A 17,852-nucleotide genomic window follows, 5' to 3' on the forward strand; every position below is an offset into this window, starting at 1 on the left:
TTCCTGATTAAAAATCCTCTCCTTTATTGCCATGCTTGTAGCGCTGCTTTTCTGTCTCATAAAAGTGCTCAACATTTGTTGAATCTCTTATTTGCTGCCACTCCAGTAACTAGAGCATTAAACAGCATATGGTAATTTATTAAGCTTAATATCCTGCAAAATGACTCGTATCTTATCACTTGAGCTCTTCGCCTAGCTTCTTGATTGTGTGTCAGCAGAGAAGCTGAGAGTGTGTGTATGTGTGATACGAACCTCCATGTCGATTAACCAGTGCAAGAGAAGGCAGCTGTGGCAAACTGGAGCTCAGGAACTGGGCAGCTCCCCGAATACCCGCCAGGTTCGTCCCTCAGTCCTGAGCCTACTCAGAAGCTCCATGGTGCCATCAGTAGGTGTTCTGGCTGGTTTAAAACCGCTTCGAGTTTCATTTGCATCAGCTGCAGTCCTGTGGTTGACTACAGATGGGCTATCTCCACAGTGACTGCTTCTCACACAACAGACCCCACCACACGCTCTGCTCAGAGCTCCTTGGTGCTGTTTACTGGAAGTGCTCCTTCTGTTAATAAATGAACTTTGATTTTTTTAAGAGGCTGCACTCCTCGTTGCACCGTTTATTATCTATAGTAAATGAACCTCTTGTTGTGGTTGTTGCCAAAAATGTTCTGTTTTCTTTTTGTAGAAAAAGAGCTTGTTTAGTAACTACATTGAGCAGGAAATGTAATTTCATTTATATCATCTTAATTCAATTCCGACTCTGAAACCAGGGTGAATCTTTTGTTTTACTCTTTCTTGTCATCGCCAGTAATTGCAAGTATTCAGGTATGTTATTAATTGGTGGTAAACCCTGCTGCATTTTAAGTGATTTTACCGGACAGAAATGTACCCAGCTTCTGATTACCAATTGCTTTATCTATTGTAAACCAAGTAAAAAAGGAAATTGTACAGGGGAAGCTGTTCAAATGCAGATTCCTTGAGTGAAGTCAGATGTAATTAGCTTATTCTGGCTGCTAATACTGCTCTGTCTTCAAGGTTTACATATGCTGTAGCTCATTACTCATTATTTGGGTGTAATTCAGGAAGTCAAGAAATGACTTTTATATTTTTAGGGGTTGCTATTAAGCAGTGATTCTAAACACTGGAAAGCATTTTTCTGTGTGTGCAGAGGCTGCACACCAGTGACCCCACTGCCAGGGACACTACAGTTAGTGCTAATTGTGAAACCCTTGCTCTAACTTTCTGTAGCGGAGAGAACGGAGGGAGTGCAGAGCCTGACTCTTCCTGCGTGTGGTTCCTCCACGGGAGCAAACATATGTGCAAGAGAATTTATGGGTACCTAAGCTGAAATGATTCAGTAACTAAAGCGATGAGTAGGGCTGTCGTTCCAGATGTTTTGTTAATACTAAACTTTTAATCAATTTTAAAATGATTTACGTGACACGGGTTCTTACTGCAGCATATTTCTTTCCAGAAACGAGTGGGATGTGATACTGCAGTTCTTTTGGAACAGTGTTCACTTCTCTTGGCCATATTTAAATATAAGTATAGATTTTGCTTAATATGTTTGATGTTCTCAGGTTTTCATTTCAAACATTAGCACTTTTCCAAAATAGCAAATGATTTATTTTTTGTTTTCCAACAACTTACATTTTTAGGTTGGCTCAGTTTGAATTCTTTTATAGTTTTGCATGTACAGTGTGACAAGTTCTTAGGATTTTATTGTAATACTGTTTCTGAGGCCTGATTCAGGCTGATTTGTCAGTGTTTGTATATTCACAGATTGGACTATTCCACTCTGAAGCCATAGATTTAATTTTTTTTAAAATCATCTCCTTAGGTAGTTTGGGTATTTCTTTAGGTAATAATTAGGATTTAATAAAAGGGAAAGATTCACTTGCATTGAATCTTGACTTTATGGAATAGAAAGGCATGAATTAGATTTTGAGTCTTAGCTCTTTTCAGAAGAGCCTTGCCAGACTGTCTAGGCAAAATCACTTGCATTTCTGGGGAAATGTTCCTTTTGTTTTCAACTTAGGCTTCATCAAAAGATACAATAGTCTTTAAAGTAATTTGAAAGATTGCGTGTGTGTGTGTGTACGTATGCATATTATACACACGTGTATATTTATAGATACGAATATATATGTATGTATATTCAAAGAATGAGCAATATAATCAGAATTTTTACCAATTTATAACTAGAGCTTGCATTTCTATGCAGAGTCACAGAGTCCATTCCCTTAATCATAGACGTTGTCATGAATTTAAATGAGCAAGTATGATTCATGGAGTACAAAATGAAGTAGAAGTTCCAGTAATACATCAATTATTTGATTTTTCAAAACATGTCTTGTTCCTTTAAAGCTTTGGTTTAGTTATTCATCAATGTAGATTTGACTGAGCTGTCTCAATGGATGAAGCAAGGAATTGACTTTTTGGTACATTTCACTTGATAATAGGCTGTATGTGGGGTGAAAATACCCAACAGCTTAAATATTTGTTTAGGTAAGAACACTTTGCTTCCAAGTCAAGCAGCATTAAAAGTGTATCGCTGCATGTTGGGTTAGTTTGACTGCGATAATGGCTGGAAGTGTTTATTACTCTGTCCTTTTTCATGCCAGTGAAAACTGCAAACTGTGTACAAATATCAGTTGTTTTGCTTCTGAAGTGAAATTTGGTTGCTTGCATACCCACAGCTCTACTGAACATTCAAGGACAAACTTGAAATATAAGTGAAATTTTGAGAAAGTATGGCTGCAAGCACAGGAATTGGAGATACTCCTGCTGATTTGTGGGAGAGATGGGTGGGCTCTTTGTGGCTGTGACCTCAGGCTTACCTAGAAGAGATTTCCTCAGTAGTGCAGCAGTCTTTAATGTTGTACTTCAGCAGTGCTCTAATATTAAATATAGAGAGCAGAACACCATCTGGTTTTAGAAACTTGGTTTACACCCAACTATAGTAGTTCAAGCCAGTGCAGCACTGAGAATAGTTCATGTTAGTTTCCAAATGAAACGCTAAATCAGGGTCATCTTGATTCCAGTAAGATGCATTTAATCTTTTATTGTAAATGTTGTGTAGAAGTTTCAAAACCTAAGAACAAGGTATTCTTGATCTGGGGGGATTATGGTGTTGAGTAACTAAATGGGGCCAATATTGTGAATGGGAAGAATATGATTAATTTTTTTTTAAATGCATTTGTCAGTGAAGAAATGGCAACAGTAAGTCAATAAGCATATGTTAGGATGGGAATGAAACCAAAACTGTCTAATGAAGGATATGAGGAAGCTGCAGTACTGAAGATTGTACAAGACCAGTCAGTGAACTAGTCCCCGGGAGTTGTGGGTTTTTTGGTAGTTTTAAATTTAATAGTCTCATTTACAGATACAAAGGCTTAGGTAAACCAGCTCATGTTTTTTTATTCATTATGCGTGAATAACAGTGCTTTTTACTTGAATTTTGACTTGTTAAGGGTAGCTAGAATCCAGTTAAACTCTTGTTCATAGATATCAGAATTACATTTCATTACTAGACCATATCATATTAAAAGTGGTAATCACAACAGGTTTTTTTTTTTCTTCAGAGCCCTTCAGTAAAACTTAGCCCATTGAGCTAAATTTTTCTAAATATTGGATAAAAAAAAGGAAGAAGGTTCCAGTCTTGTAATATGTAAACTTAAACAGTTACATTCTGCCTTTTTATACGAAATGGACAGTTTCAGTCCTTAGATGTTAAAGCAGGAACCTTGTGTTCCATGATAATCTGTAATAATTATTTCTAAAGGCATTTTGGAGGTGTCTCAGGAACACTTTATATCCTGGCAATCATTTTGTGTTTTCACTTCTGTAAATTAATGGATGCCTTAATGAGTCATTGGATGCATCTTATGAAAACATGTGGCTTAATTCAGGAGTGCTTTGAGAAATGCTGTATTAAAACTTTATCTGGACAAGTATCAAGTCAGTGTGGGGGTGTAAGATAAGAAGCCGTAGGTTACTGAGGAAGCTTTCCTGTGTACAGCTAGGAGATGGTTTTTTTTTTTCCAACTTGGTTCTTAGTAATTCAAAATTTCCTGAGTGCTCTTCTCAATAGCAAATGCAATGTTTTTGCGAGTTTGTTGCTTTTTACTTTAGAGGACTAAAATACCTGTATGCTGAGCTGTAAATATATATAATCTGCCAAATGCCATATCTTTGCACATGTGATACGATTTGTTGTACTTGCTGTTCTAATTTTGTAGCCCCTTTTTCAGCCCTTGATGGTGACTGCTTTTTCTATATTGATATACAGCTGTTTATTCTTTGTTCAGAATTTCTGTTAACAGCTTCTCTTAGATGCTTTCCTTTGTATACTCACGCACTGTTGGGTAGGCAATGATTTGATTCTTCATTTCTCATCTAATCTAATTTTAACTTTCTTTTCTTCTAATTTTAGTCCTGAAAAGGCTGTGCTGTATAATCAAATAAATCTTTTGCATTTATGGGTTAGATGAGTTAGTATATCCCCAGGAACAAGCATACACAGTGTGCTGAGGTTCAGTACTGAACAGTCTAGGAGGAGAGGCTTTGTAGAGTTTCTTCGTTGTTTTTGCAGAAACGAAGTGCTTTGGTTAACTGATTGTAGCAATCCCTTTATAGACACCGAGGACGTGACTGCAAGCCCCGTTGCTTGCAGTTAACCATGAGTTTCATTTTCACTTTGTGCTGATTTGGCACTTCAAAAGTATAAAAGAAACTGTGCTAGATAGCCATCTGTAAATAAAAAAATGCTTGAAGGTTTTTCATAGTTCTGCCCTGAAACTTCCATTGTTTGTTTGGTTTTTTTTTAAAACCTAATACTTTAAAACTTCGGAACAGATTTAGCATTCTAATCATAGAGCTGCTGATTGAAAATGTCAGGGTTTTGCCTACATGTTATCAAACTGTTTATATTCTCTTTATGACTGATAAACTCTGGATTTCCTAATGTGTGTCCAAGTTTACCAGAATGCTAATATAACCTTAAAATAATATATTGATCTGCCCTGTCAATGCATGTTGTTCTATTTAAAAGAATTTGCTGTATAGAGCTTTTGGGAGAGTATTTTCTGTGACCTGAAAGCTATGGGAGCCGTAGGCTGGCCCTTCTGTCACCTGTGTCTCACATATGTTTGTGTGATGAACTTGTCTTGCTTTCCAAGGTACTCTGCTGCTGCTAAGAACAAAATCTTACCACTTACAACACTTGGGCTTTAGCTTGGTGATATCTTTAGTTTTTATGGGCAAAAACAGGTTGGAAAAGGCAACCTCCACCTGAAGAGGTGGTAGCAGATTTCTTCCTTTTCTTTTTTTTTCAATTTTTTTCCCGTAAAGTTTGCCTGGCACATTTTAGGAAGGCTGAAGGGCTCCTTGAAATGGAGTAGGCAGGTATAATGGAAGGGAGCCCAAAGGAACTCACTGCTCCAGAAATACTTTAGGGATCATTGATCTGGCCTGTTTTCTTCTTTTAAGACATTTGTGAACGGTGGCACTGACCTTTCGCTGTGAATCCTGAAGGACAGCTGAGTTTTGCCAGCTATTCTTGTGATACTGGCTGTGGTGTCCTAGTAGAGAAGCCAGCAGTACATCGGATGATCCTGAGCTGCTCATTCCAAATGTTGTTTTGCTCAGAGAGAAACTTGAAATAAAGTGTGTCAAATGGTCTTTGTTATAAAAACATCAGGAATGCCAGTTCTGTGTTTAATAAGTGTACAAATTTGTGTGTGTAACTTTTGGTACCAGATTTACCTGGAGAGATACATTCATGTGGTTAAAGGTGCTTTTTTTTTTAATCACCTTCCAGTACTAAAATGCCAGGTCAACCTAAGTCTTTAGTACTAGTATCTGGACAACTGATGTTTCAACATTTTAGCTGCTACAGAGAGATAAGCCCAAAACCTTGAAACCCAGGTGAATTCAGTACAGAACAGCGCTTGAGGACCTGATGTATTGAGCAAGTGCATTCAGCCAGTTTAGTAGTAAATACTAAGGCTTTATGTAAAATGCAGTGTCCAGTTTACACTGCAGAGCTTGAGAATAATGTTGGGCTTGGACTGTGTGTTTTGGTGCTTTTGTACCTGTCTCTCCTTAGAAATAATGCTCACGTTGGCTGTGATTTTTTGAATCGTGTTTGCATACACTTGAGTGTGAGCAAGCATAAAATGCTCTTGAAAATTTGGCTGTCTGTATTGGGTAAAAAGCATTTTGCATTTTCCTATCAGTTTGTTCTCTTCTGAAATTACAGCTTTAGTTCCCTTTTCTCATATTTATATCTGTTGTATTGTGTTGTTCCACTTAACTTTTATTCTTCTAGAACGTTCTCCCTCCATATTTAAGGCTGACAAACTTGTCCAAGAACTTGTTTTAATCATTCTTATTCATGTAGATACAGTCAACAGCGATATAGGTGACATTTTCTGAGTTATTATGCAGCCATGTTGTATTTATGTCCTACTTTGTTTTATTTTTGAAATGCATGCCAGCCAAGGAGAGCAATATTTGTCATACTGTTCCTTCTTAAGCACTGTATCTCAAGAGCCTAAACTTTTATGTACTGTTTCTCTAGATGTGAGTCTGTGCAGTTTGTTGAAGTAGCTACAAGAAATACTACCTGGGGCTACAAGTAGTAGCCTACCCTTTCATTTTCCTATAACTCTTTGTTTTACGAGCTGAAGAGAAACTTAAGGTAGAGAAAAATATTTGTCAGCTGAGTAGTTCTTTAAATCTTCATGTAAATGTCTTATTTTTAAGAGCACAGTTGCTTTTTTCCAACTTGCAGAATATATTAAATTTGAAATGGGAAATTGTTTTATATTCACCTGTATTGTGTTCTTATATTTGGATAAAGTACCTACAGCTGGACCATGTATTAGTAAAGAAATGGAGTATGAAAACTTACATACCCATGGATGATATTCTTAATTAAGAGTAAAGCTCAAAAACGTATTTTATCTGTGCTGTTGTGGTGGAAGCATCATTTGATATGATTTCATTATACACCAGCTCCCTCAATTCCAGCTTATGGAAAACAGTCAGATCGGGCTTGCTGGGAAGAGGCGTTAACGCAGGAGAATCCAGGCTTTGCCCACTTATCTGGAGTCAGGCGACAGTATTAATCTTGAGTCAAAGCAAGTAGATCCCAACTCTTCATTGTGCTTAAATGTCTTCAAAGACCTGGTGACTCTTTGTCCCAGCCTGATTGTCCAGAAACCTTCTGTGTAAAGCTCCGTGGGCTGTGTCAGGTCTCAAACTGCACTCAACCAGCATGTTCGCTTTGCAAATTGATTTTTAATTGTGAGTCAGCTCTTATTTGCTTCATACTTCTGTAACCATCGTATCCGGATGGCAGAGAAGAAATTTCATACGCTCTCTAGAGTAAAAGTAAGTATGAGGCTTCTGTGAGGAAGCAAACTCCTAAATTTAAAACTTAAGCCAAAAGATACTTTTAGGTTTGCTTGTAATGTAGTACCATTTTTTGTTGGGGCTGGGAGAGATATGCCAAAATCCTGCCTGTTTCAAGAAATTGCAGTGTTTTCAGTTGTTAATGGCTTAGAGAAAAAGAGAAATCATTTAAGTGTACAGGATAGAGATTAATGGAAAAAAAGTGATTTCATTCATGTTACTTCACCTCATTCATTGTTCTCTAAAGAAGCGTTGCCTGCTTGCTTTCCTCTTGTTTTAGCTGTAGATTATTCTTAGCACCAACACTTGATCCACTCTTTTTCTTTCTCCAGCATCGCCATGGCAACTAAAGAAAATATGACTTCTCAGAGAGGGATGTTGAAGTCGATACAAAGCAAGATGAATACCTTGGCTAGTATCCTTTCCTAAAAATTTGTGCTGCCAGTGCATAACAAGAGGTATAGTACAATTTTTCATCTGTCACTTGGGGATCGGAATGCTTTGCAATGTCGGTGGCTGCGTGACCTGTACTGGTATTGTCATTAGTGACAAACAGACCATTTTTTTTACCAGTCTCACTTGATAATCTCACTGATGCATCTTAATGATGAATGTGGTGAATAAGTTGTTTTTACTCAAATTTGAACTGCATATAAATCAATGTAGCTTAACTTTCAGGTAAGAGATCTGCAATAGGATTTTATGGCCTTCACTGCTACATGATTTTGAAGAAGCATAATTTCATTTTACTACTTGCTTTCAAGACCGTCTAGAGCTGAAGCTTGGCATACATTGCTGCTTGTTATGGTTTACAGCTAAGAGTATTAATGACCTGAGTGTCCTCTTGTCTGTCACAGTTTTGAGGATGTTATGATTCTGGCTTGTTGGTTTCTCTTCATATTCTGTGCTCGTGGCTAAAGAATGTGCCAGATTGTCAAGTTGTGCATGTTTGTTGTTTTCCCACTATTCCTTCCTTTCTGTCATAAGGGCCCAAAGAACAACATTAGCATCATTTGATTAGACGGATTACATCCTGAAGAGATGTATCTTGGTAACCCATAAATTTCATTACAGTTCTTAGCAACTGACAAGAACAACAAAAAAAAATCCAATAAGCTTTGGCCTTAAAAGATTCTTGGTTCCAAAGACATGAAGCTCTGAAACTTATTATCTTGTTGGCAATTGTATTTTGTACATTAAAAGATAGATTTACATCTTTATGATATTACAGTAGGAGGAGTTCTTCCTTATGTGCTGTACTTGAACAGTGCGTAGTCATGCAACATGCATGATTTTCTCAGCCTTTGGTTGTTCCCTTCACCAGTAACAGAATTCCATTAAATAAATTCCACAGATGTTTTATGTAACTACCCCATTTATTTTTTTTTAAATTCTCATTTAAATACAATTATTAAAAGTAACTAGGCCTCATGTATTGGAGAATAAAGTATATCAAATGCTGCTAATTTAGGTGGTAAGGTGATGATTTCTGTGTAAATGTGAACTCTAAGCTGTTCTGTTCTCTCTTTTCTCTGATTGTCTGTTATTAGTGAGGTACAGTTGTAATCCTGCTAACTATCCGTCAGGGTTTTTTTACTGCATCTGCTTTCTCCAGCTTGAGAGTAGGTCTGCATTTCTTGCAGTGATGACATTTCCACATACAGACTTTGGGGCATGTTAGTGAAAATACTGTTGGCTGATATGACCTTGACTCAGACTCCTTCAAGATCGGTTTCCAGCAGTGAACAGCCTGATTCAAAGGATCAACCTTCGGAAACGACGAGATTCCCTCATCTTGGGTGGCATTATTGGCATCTGTACCATCTTACTGCTGCTATATGCTTTTCATTGATGGATGTTCCCCCCTGGACTCTGCTAAACTCATCACCACCATCCCTCCCCCCCCAGGCAAGGAAAAGGGAGTGGGGGAAGTGACAGACTTCTGACAGCCTGCTCATCATGGCTGGGAGTATCAGCATGATGTCTAGAGCTTATGATGGTAGACTGCGACACTGGGTTTGGGTTGAAGCTGCAGTGTTTCTCCTTCCCTGCCATACATCTTCCTTTGGTTAAATTTTGTGGGATTTGTTTGTCTTTAATTCCCTTTCTCACTGCAAAGGTAAGTAAATATGGGACACTAACCAGGACTGATAGAACAGCTGCTGTGCTCAGCGGTGCTGGGGAGGTCTGTTGTTGGCTGGTAAGTGGAAAAAGATTGTTACGCTTGCCTGGGGTGGAAACTCAGCAGGAAGCCAGTTTCCCCTGTAGGCCAAGCATAGTACTGAACACTTTTGCCCTGTGAGAATATTGCAGCTTTAAGCCATCAGGTTGCTTTACTACTAAATACATGTTCTGTAATTCTTTTTAACTCATGGTTGAGATACTAGTTATTTCTGCATAACTTGTGCTGTGAAAACTGTACTTCACACAAATTCCTCAAAGTTTAAAAAAAAAAAAAATGTTGTTCAAATCACTTTTTGCACAGAATACGAATAAACTACCCTCTGAGGAAGATTTGTAAGGTTTCTTGTGGCTTTAAAGGGACTAACAAGTCCCCCTTTGTAAAAAGGGAGCACAGTGTCCTAGCAGCTGTTTACTATAGTGTTCAGTCATCTGAGAAGTGACCAAACATGAGTTCACCTAAAAGTAGTCTTTTGGGTGTAAATACTTTGATTTTGGCTGGCATCATCTTTATAAAGACATGATAAGCAGTTTGAAAAGTCTATATTGTAATTTAGATAAAGTTATTCTAATAGCATTAATATTTTTACACTGTAAGTAGGATATAATCTAAACTGTCAATTGGAAATGAAATTATGACGGTCATATCTGAGGCAAATGTGTCTGCGTGCATAATTTTTGGACATAACTCCTCATAGTAAAGGGTTGAATATATGAATAGTGAAACAAGTATTATTTACCATTATCTGGGGGGAAAATTTTTTTTTTTTTGTCCAGACATGCAACAAGAATCCTGTTGTGTTTGCGTCTCTAAACAAAGCTGATGTCAGGAATGGCTTTGATATTGCAGATTCACAAATTACAGATTTTTCTGCTCTTTCAACAGCTCTTTTCCATCTGGCATATCATAACCCAATAAATTCAAACTGAGGCACTGAAATACCTTCCTAAGAACTTGATTAACTCTTTTCTCGATCAATTTACAGTGCTTCTAACAGATTTCTAGTATGCCATTACCCACAAATGTCAGATAGTCTCCAGGTTCTCTTCTGGAACAACGTCTAGTGGGACAGCCACAATTTTTTACTGCTTTTTATAGTGTCTGTGAAGTACCTGTTGGAGGGAGTAGAGACTTGTGCCTGTGTAGTGTGCAGAACCACACTGTTGCGCCTAAAATGTTTGTGTGAATTTGAAGGCTTATTTGCAGACTAACAACTTTGTGCTAAAAAGTCAGCAAAGGCTTCTAATCAGTCGTCTTGTTGGGATTAGAAAGCATCTGAAATTAATACGTGTAAAACTGTGGGGCTTGTTTTTTAAATAAAGGGTGATTATTTGGTTGATTTGGGAATGTTCCTGGTTTGAAATGAAGTGTTCATTAAAGGGGTTTATGAAAAACCTTGATGGATAAAGGAGGTTTATTAATGAATCTGTGTGTTGGGAGATCAAAACTCTTCTCCCCAGTGCTTTTTCTTTGATTCCACCACCACCCTAAGGGACCCTGATCAGCAGTCGTGCTTCTGTTTAGGATTTGTGGGATTTGGTTGCTATATAGTTGGCAATATGAGATCTGCAGTACCGTAAATAAATTCTCTTATTTAATCTTATAACCAGTCTTTTTACTGGATTTAATTGATTATTTGGTGCATATATTTAATCTTATTGTGTGAAAAAGCTGCTATGGAAAATATGTAGATTATAATAAATATGTAAACATAATTGATTTTTCATGTTATGAAAATGTTATGGAGGAACTGATATATTTTAGTATAAAATAACGGAAATATGCTGAACGCTCTCTGATAAAGCTTTACTGGAAATGGTTTCAGTGTTGGCAACCCCTCCGTGGTTTTTATTTGTGTTGGTTTTGAGACTAAGTTTTGTGCTGGAAAATACATTTAATTAACCTGTAGTCTTGCCTTCATCATCTTCTTGTAGTCCTGCAGCAATGTGAGCAGGCGTTCTGCTTTGCTCTCTGAAGTGGTGTGCTTGCATATAGCCGGGGGAAAGACCTGCAGATTCTCCTGAATGTCTCTAATAACATGGACCTGCAGTTAGAGCAATGGTCTCTAAAATGAAAACAGTGGATTGTAGTATTTAATCTCAAATCTCAAAATATAGGTTTGTATGTCTCCTGTTGCTAAATTCTCTAAGTTTTCCATTCTGTGTAGTTCCTCTTGCTCTAAGGAGAAAAATGTGGTTAAAGAATTCTCATTTCTGCAATTCCTGGCAAAGTTGCAGTTTCATAACTCAACCAAATAGAATTGTGCGAAGAAAATTACTGCGAAGCCATAGAAATGAAGCAAGTAAATCCATAATATTTCTACAGGGCACGTTACCACACACACACTTTTTAAATTTCTGCTTTATTCTTGCTAGTACACAGGAAAGCATCTATTTTAAACCTGTCCAGCAGCCCCTTAGCTAGGCGTTAGAACATAAGGGATCCTACTGATAACTTTCGATGCCGCGCTTCACGCGGACTCAAATGTTTTTATCTTTGTTCTTTAGACAACTTTTGTACACGTTTATCTGATCTTTCAGCACTGGTTGCTAGAGCAGAGGAATGGCATTGGGGCAGCACCCAGCATTGCGTGTTGAGTCAATAGTGAGCGTTGGTGTGGTTGGAGCCCAGACCACAGCCCTAACTTACCCCCAGCCCTGCACGCGAGCGTGCCTGAGCACGGGTGGAGGCAGGGTTTTGCTATCCTGTATGTCTCTGGGACCAAGCAGTGTGGTGCTTCTGGTAATATGAGAGTTTGCTTTTCCTGGGAAGGCACATTTTTTTCTTAACCAATATTGATTTCAGGAGCTTTTGCAGGTATAAATTCCTGCTGGATTCATTACACTGTATAATCAACTGGAATTTTTTATTTGTAGTTTTAGACGGTTTTAAGATTGAGAAGAAAGAGTCAGTTCCTCCCTGGATGTTGAAAACGGAAGAGCAAAAGTAGATTTTTAGGTGATGTGAAAGTTTCGGTTAAATTGTTGACAGACAGCTTGTCCTCCAGGGCTGCCTCCTATGAGGAGCTGTGCTCCTGAAGCTCCCCAGAACTGCCACACAGGGAGCAAAGTCTGGTCCACCACTTCTGATTGTTTAACTCGCTTAGCTGGGACTATTTTAACTCTCTAAGCGTAGCAGCTTTTTTCCTTTTCCTATTTTTACTTTTTTTCCCCAAAGCTTTCAGTTGATACAGGAAGGAGAGTTAACAGCTGTATCACTTCAGAAGGAGGAAATAATTCCAAAACTCCTTATAACAGTGTCAGATTATGAAATCCTTCAGAGCAGTGGTCCTGTTGAGCAATGTGCAGTGCAGGAGGCTACGAGGAAAGACATACTGAGACAAAACTGAGCCAGGTGACATCTGCAAGTCCTCTTGGTGCCCTGTATCTCTCCTGTCAACAAAACCAGTGGTGATGCTTTCAGTTCTGAATACGTAAGAGGCTGTTGGTCTGTCTACTACTGAGGGAGGAAAGCAGTTTAAATAAACACCCAAGACAAAAAAACAAAACCCTTTCTCACAAAATGTCCCAGTCCAGACCCTTGTAAATGAGTTTCTGATTGCACTTTCTGATTTTTTGCTTTTCATATAGCTTCTTGAAACTTATTTTATTGTAACTGTAATTATTTTTGTTCTCACCTATTGTGCATTCTCTGTATGTATTAAAAAAAGCTTTGATATGTAATTTAATAATAAATTAGAATTCTAAGCAAGGCGCTTGGTTCTTTCCCCATGGCAGCGTTTGCCTACCTAGACTTCAGGGAAGATGTAGCGAAGATTGATATCTCCAGTTTGGGACTGTCACTGAACATACGAATTGCATGTTCTCTATTTTTGTACCAAATATCAGATGTGATGGAGCATTTCCTGACCCAAAGTGCTTGGTTTGATGGGATGTGTTCCTCCTGCCTGCGTGTGCAGACCTGGACTCCCCTTCTCCCCTTCTGTTTCAAGCATCTGCTTTGGAAGGGTCTGAATATAGTTATGACTTTTTTCTGGCTGTTCTTTGACAGATGGAACAAGGATGGTTTTCTTTAGAGGTAAGCTTTAAAAAGTTTTCTATGTATCTGTAGTATAAAACATTTAATTCCCAAATGCACACCAAAACTGATGCGTCAACTGATGTTGGCTTGAAGAGCCTTCTCAGCATAAGGTGCCTCCCCCCATTTTTAATACACTTCTCAGTAGTTTGGTAGCTTTTTTTTTTTTTCCCCCTTCTCCAATCACAACACAAACACCAAAAATAAGCTGATACTTTGAACATGGTATAGACAATTGTAAAAACTCTCTCTGTGAAGTTCTGTCGTATCCTGTAGCTTTCTAGCACTGCTGTGGTCTGGACCAACTCTGTTCTCAGGTGTTCAAACCGGGCACCGTCGTGCCCAAAGGACCCATCTGTATCTGGTGGTTTTGCAATTGGTGCTAAATCTTTCAATGCCACTCAAATTTATTTTCTCAAAGAAGAAAATCTGCCTGGCAGTGTGATACCTGTATTTGCATAAGGCTCAGAGTGGAGAGAGGTAGTTCTTTTCATTCTAGAGCCATCATGCTGTGCCTGTAATGCTGCTTTAAAGTAGAGATAGATTTCTGTATCCTTAATGTGCCTACTAAATATTCCGGAATGACCATATGCTTTCTCAAGGGAAAAGATTGACTGTATGTTTCACGTTGGAGAAGAAACTTCAAAACCTGTTTCGAAAATGGAAAGGCAATTCTCATTTCAGATAGTGGGAAGTGCAGTTAGTTTTTCCAGTTTGCGGCGCTGGTAATAAGTGGTGCATAAAATTCCATCTTTGTTTGGATTAGAAAATAAATTATTAATGGAGCTGAATCCTTTTTTCCAACTCCCTGTACAGTCAATAATTTATAGTGGCACAGGCGTAAGATACGTATTTTTAACCATCCGCCTCCCAGAATACTGTTGTTCATATTGAAAACTGCTGTCCTTCCTAACGAGCTCAGGCGCAGTGGGTGTTCGTGCATTATGGATGAGCCGTGCTCTGCTCCTCCAGCCCTCGTGCAATTCCATGAGCAGATTTCCTGCTGAAAGGGAGCCGAGCGCTCCATTAGAAATTCATAGAGAGAGACAGGAGTGTCTTTGTTTTATGCGTTTCACTGAACGTGGGAGATGCGCTGCTGTGTGGACTTGATTTTTGAATGTTTTAATAGAAAATGGCAATGTTTACAGTAGGTATTTACACTCTGAATGCCAGCCCTTTATCCAAAACCGGGGTCTTCAGGTACAAAAGCTGTGCTGCCAGTGCTTGTGCCTCAGCCTCTGGGCTGTTTAACACTCATTAAACACTCCGAGTTCATTAAACACTCCGAGCCTGCTGTTGCCTTCATCTTCCCCCATCTTTGCAAGCTGTTTGAGACCGTTACAGGCGTGTGTGCTGGTGCTCATCCCTGGCTTAATCTTTTGCTGTCATTGCAGCCCTCCTTGCTCTTTGTTCTTAATGGGACCCTGAGGCTTTGCTAACCCAGTTTTGATAGCTCCGCTAGTAAAGCAGGAGAAGTCTGGCTGTAATCAAAGCCCCTCTGCCTTTGAAACAGCATTTGCAGTGTTCTCATTGTGGATTACTTTCTGGTCGTCTTGACTTTCATGCCCTGTGGATCCTCTGTTGGTCAGGGGTGTGATTTTTGTGGTGTCTTCTGCAATGGTGTCCGTTTAGGTCTTACATTTTGTGCTGCTTTTACCTTTGCTCACTGCGCTGCCCGTCGGGTTCTCCTCCCTTGCTTCCTGGGTGTTAGGCTTCAACTAGACATTTCAAATAGGTGAATTTATTTTTGGTCTCATAATTCTAGTTTCTTTTAAAAAAATCTATTTTTACTTTGAAGTCCAGAAAGGCAGTCCCAGGGTGACTTGAAGCTTAAATGATCAAAGCCACACCTAGAGCTCTAGCTGAGAATTCACTGATGCTTTGGTGCATGGGCCCAGCTTGCTCTTCCACAAACGCTGTGAACAGGTCAGCTTTAGTCCCTTTGGATGTTGTTTTGTTTCTTTCGTGTTTTCCTTGCCCATACCTGTCCATCTGATGCAAGGTTCTTGGAAGTGGGGACAATGTTCTTCATCTTTTGTCTTTCTAAAGGTACACTGAAAAGAACTAGGAGCTCCTCACTGCAGGTTGCAAAGTCCCATGGAGCTGCTAGCTATATAGTGGAAGCTTTAAGGTGTTTGCTAGTACATGTGCCTGGGCATGTCATCTGCTACAGATCCCTCTGACTTCAGACCCGTGCTGAGCTGGCTTCTTTCAGGGTGGAATGCTGCTGAAACATCAGATTTTTAAGGAAACCTTTTCTTAAGACTCTGCAGGATGCTCAGGAATATTGCAGGTGTAAAAAGAAATCGTGAGTAGCTGTGAAAGTGCTGATCAGGTGTCCCTGGCAGGTTCAGCTATTAACACCCAAACAATCATTTATTACATTAAAAAGTAACTGGACCATGCAAGGACCTTGTCACCACTGGAGACTGGTGGGTACCTGTCATGGTGCTGAACAAGCGGGAGATCCCCTGAGTGTCCCCCACCTTCCAGCACAGGGGGGAGGCTGAACTGACACGTGGGCTTTGTCAGCCTGTTTCCTCGTTATGACAGAAACACCCGAGTAGAGAGGCCATGTGCAGAAGGGGCTATACGTGGATATTTCCCTGCTGTGCTATAAATGGAGTTCCCTCTAGGTCAGGCATGTATCACCAGTGCTAAATTTACTTTAAAATATTACTGAGGTGGGGAGGTTTGTGAGTCAGGTCTATAAAAGCATGCACTGCTTATGTAAAGAAATATAGCTTAGAAAGAGGCAGAAGGCAGGAGGGCTCTTAGCCTGCAGCAGAGACCGTTCCTGGTGTATGTCTGCCCTCCCGAAATAAATAGGTCTTTGTATTCAGGCAGCAACTACGCCTTCAGGTTGTGTCTGTACCTTACAGCAGGACTGAGGGATCTGCTGGCCAGCTCTTCCAGAGTTTCCACACATTTCAGGAAATGTAAATAATTTTCAAGCCTACACTCTGGCTTAGATGAAGGGGTTTTTTAAAAAAAAAACAAACAAACAAAAACAACAACAAAACAAACATTTGTGGGATGAATAAGTTCATCTGTGCTTGTAATACTTCAGGGATACTTCACTCGAGTTCTGCTGTGGTGCCATTGGGAGTGGAAAGGAGGAGGGATGTGAGGGATGCTGCTGTGGCATTTTAGGGATTTTGATTTTTTTTTTTTTTTTTATTCACTCAGGTACATGTGTCTGTTTGGCCTTTGAAAATCTGAGGCTCCTGAAGGCAGCGGTGTCTTTGCTGGCAGAGCAGTCCTGTGTGCTTTGCCACATCAGACAGGCAGACGTTGGCTGTCCTGCCCCACCACCAGCCTCCTCGGGTCTGACCACAGACACAGCTACATCCCAGGGGGATGGATTTCTCCTACACATCCTCAGAAAAAAATGTTCCTTAACTCAGCAGCCAAGTCCCTTCTGCAGGCATGGTGCTGCTAATGCTCTTCGGAGGAGAGTGCTGGGCTGGGAGCTCTCGGCAGGAGGGGCTGAGAGAAGCCATCGCCTGGGCAGGGGAGGAAAGGCCTAGTCCATGGCTGTTAGCTCATTTTTTTGGGGACACTTCAGTTTATACCCGCTGTACGTTTTGCAGTCAAAAATCAAGGCAAAAATAGAGCATCACTTTAGACCTTTAAAGATGCCAGGTCTTATCAACATTCTTTTAATTTTATCACAGTTTGCTGTGTCAGACCGGTAATGAATTGCAGTGCAGTGGGTGAGGTGCTGTTTTGCTTTTCTGCCCAACTGGAATTGATGAAGTGATCCGTTTCCATTGATCCTCGCTGGGAAGCCGTGTAAAATACAGGTTTTATGAAATTGAACCTGAGACCAAATAATTGGAAGAAAATGCTTTAGAATTTGCAGCCTATAATTAAACATTTCCAAGAGGCAGTGAGATACAGCGAGCTCAGCAGAAGGAGGCATTTTGCTGGGAAGACTTCCCGTCTTTGCTTTGTTTCACGCTGTGTGCTATTAAAGCAAACAACTTCACAAGCTTCAGAAGTGTTCTGCAGCTCTTGACCAAGAATAGCATCTAACATTACAGCTAAACTGGAAACAATGAGGGCCATCAGTTGTCTTTTTTTTTTTTTAGCACATAAACTAGGTAGCTTAGCTCATGGAGAAATCCCCATTACTCTATTTTAGGTATTCTAGAGAGTGCAGGATGGGAGTTTGAATCTTCTGAAGGATCCAGCAGTAGCCACAATGAGGGAAAGGTCC

At 39.6% G+C, this 17,852-nt stretch overlaps 1 protein-coding gene across 5 annotated transcripts in view; it reads left to right on the forward strand.

Moving 5' to 3' along the window:
• Window positions 1–13,630, forward strand: part of GOSR1 (golgi SNAP receptor complex member 1) — a 33,530-nt gene extending 19,900 nt beyond the window's left edge. For 3 of the 5 annotated variants that reach the window (XM_074844976.1, XM_074844978.1, XM_074844977.1), the window contains 2 exons: window positions 7,743–7,825; window positions 9,138–13,303. In XM_074844976.1, coding sequence (XP_074701077.1) covers window positions 7,743–7,825; window positions 9,138–9,262 — 208 coding nt within the window. In that variant the 3' untranslated portion in view covers window positions 9,263–13,303. Of the gene's footprint in view, window positions 1–1,465; window positions 7,390–7,742; window positions 7,869–9,137; window positions 13,304–13,440 lie in introns of those variants that run through there. The other 2 variants (XR_012625729.1, XM_074844979.1) reach the window with 2 other exon arrangements.
• Window positions 13,631–17,852: the final 4,222 nt, after the last annotated feature.

Source organism: Strix aluco, chromosome 19, assembly GCF_031877795.1.
Source record: "Strix aluco isolate bStrAlu1 chromosome 19, bStrAlu1.hap1, whole genome shotgun sequence".
NCBI classification, from domain to species: Eukaryota; Metazoa; Chordata; class Aves; order Strigiformes; family Strigidae; genus Strix; species Strix aluco.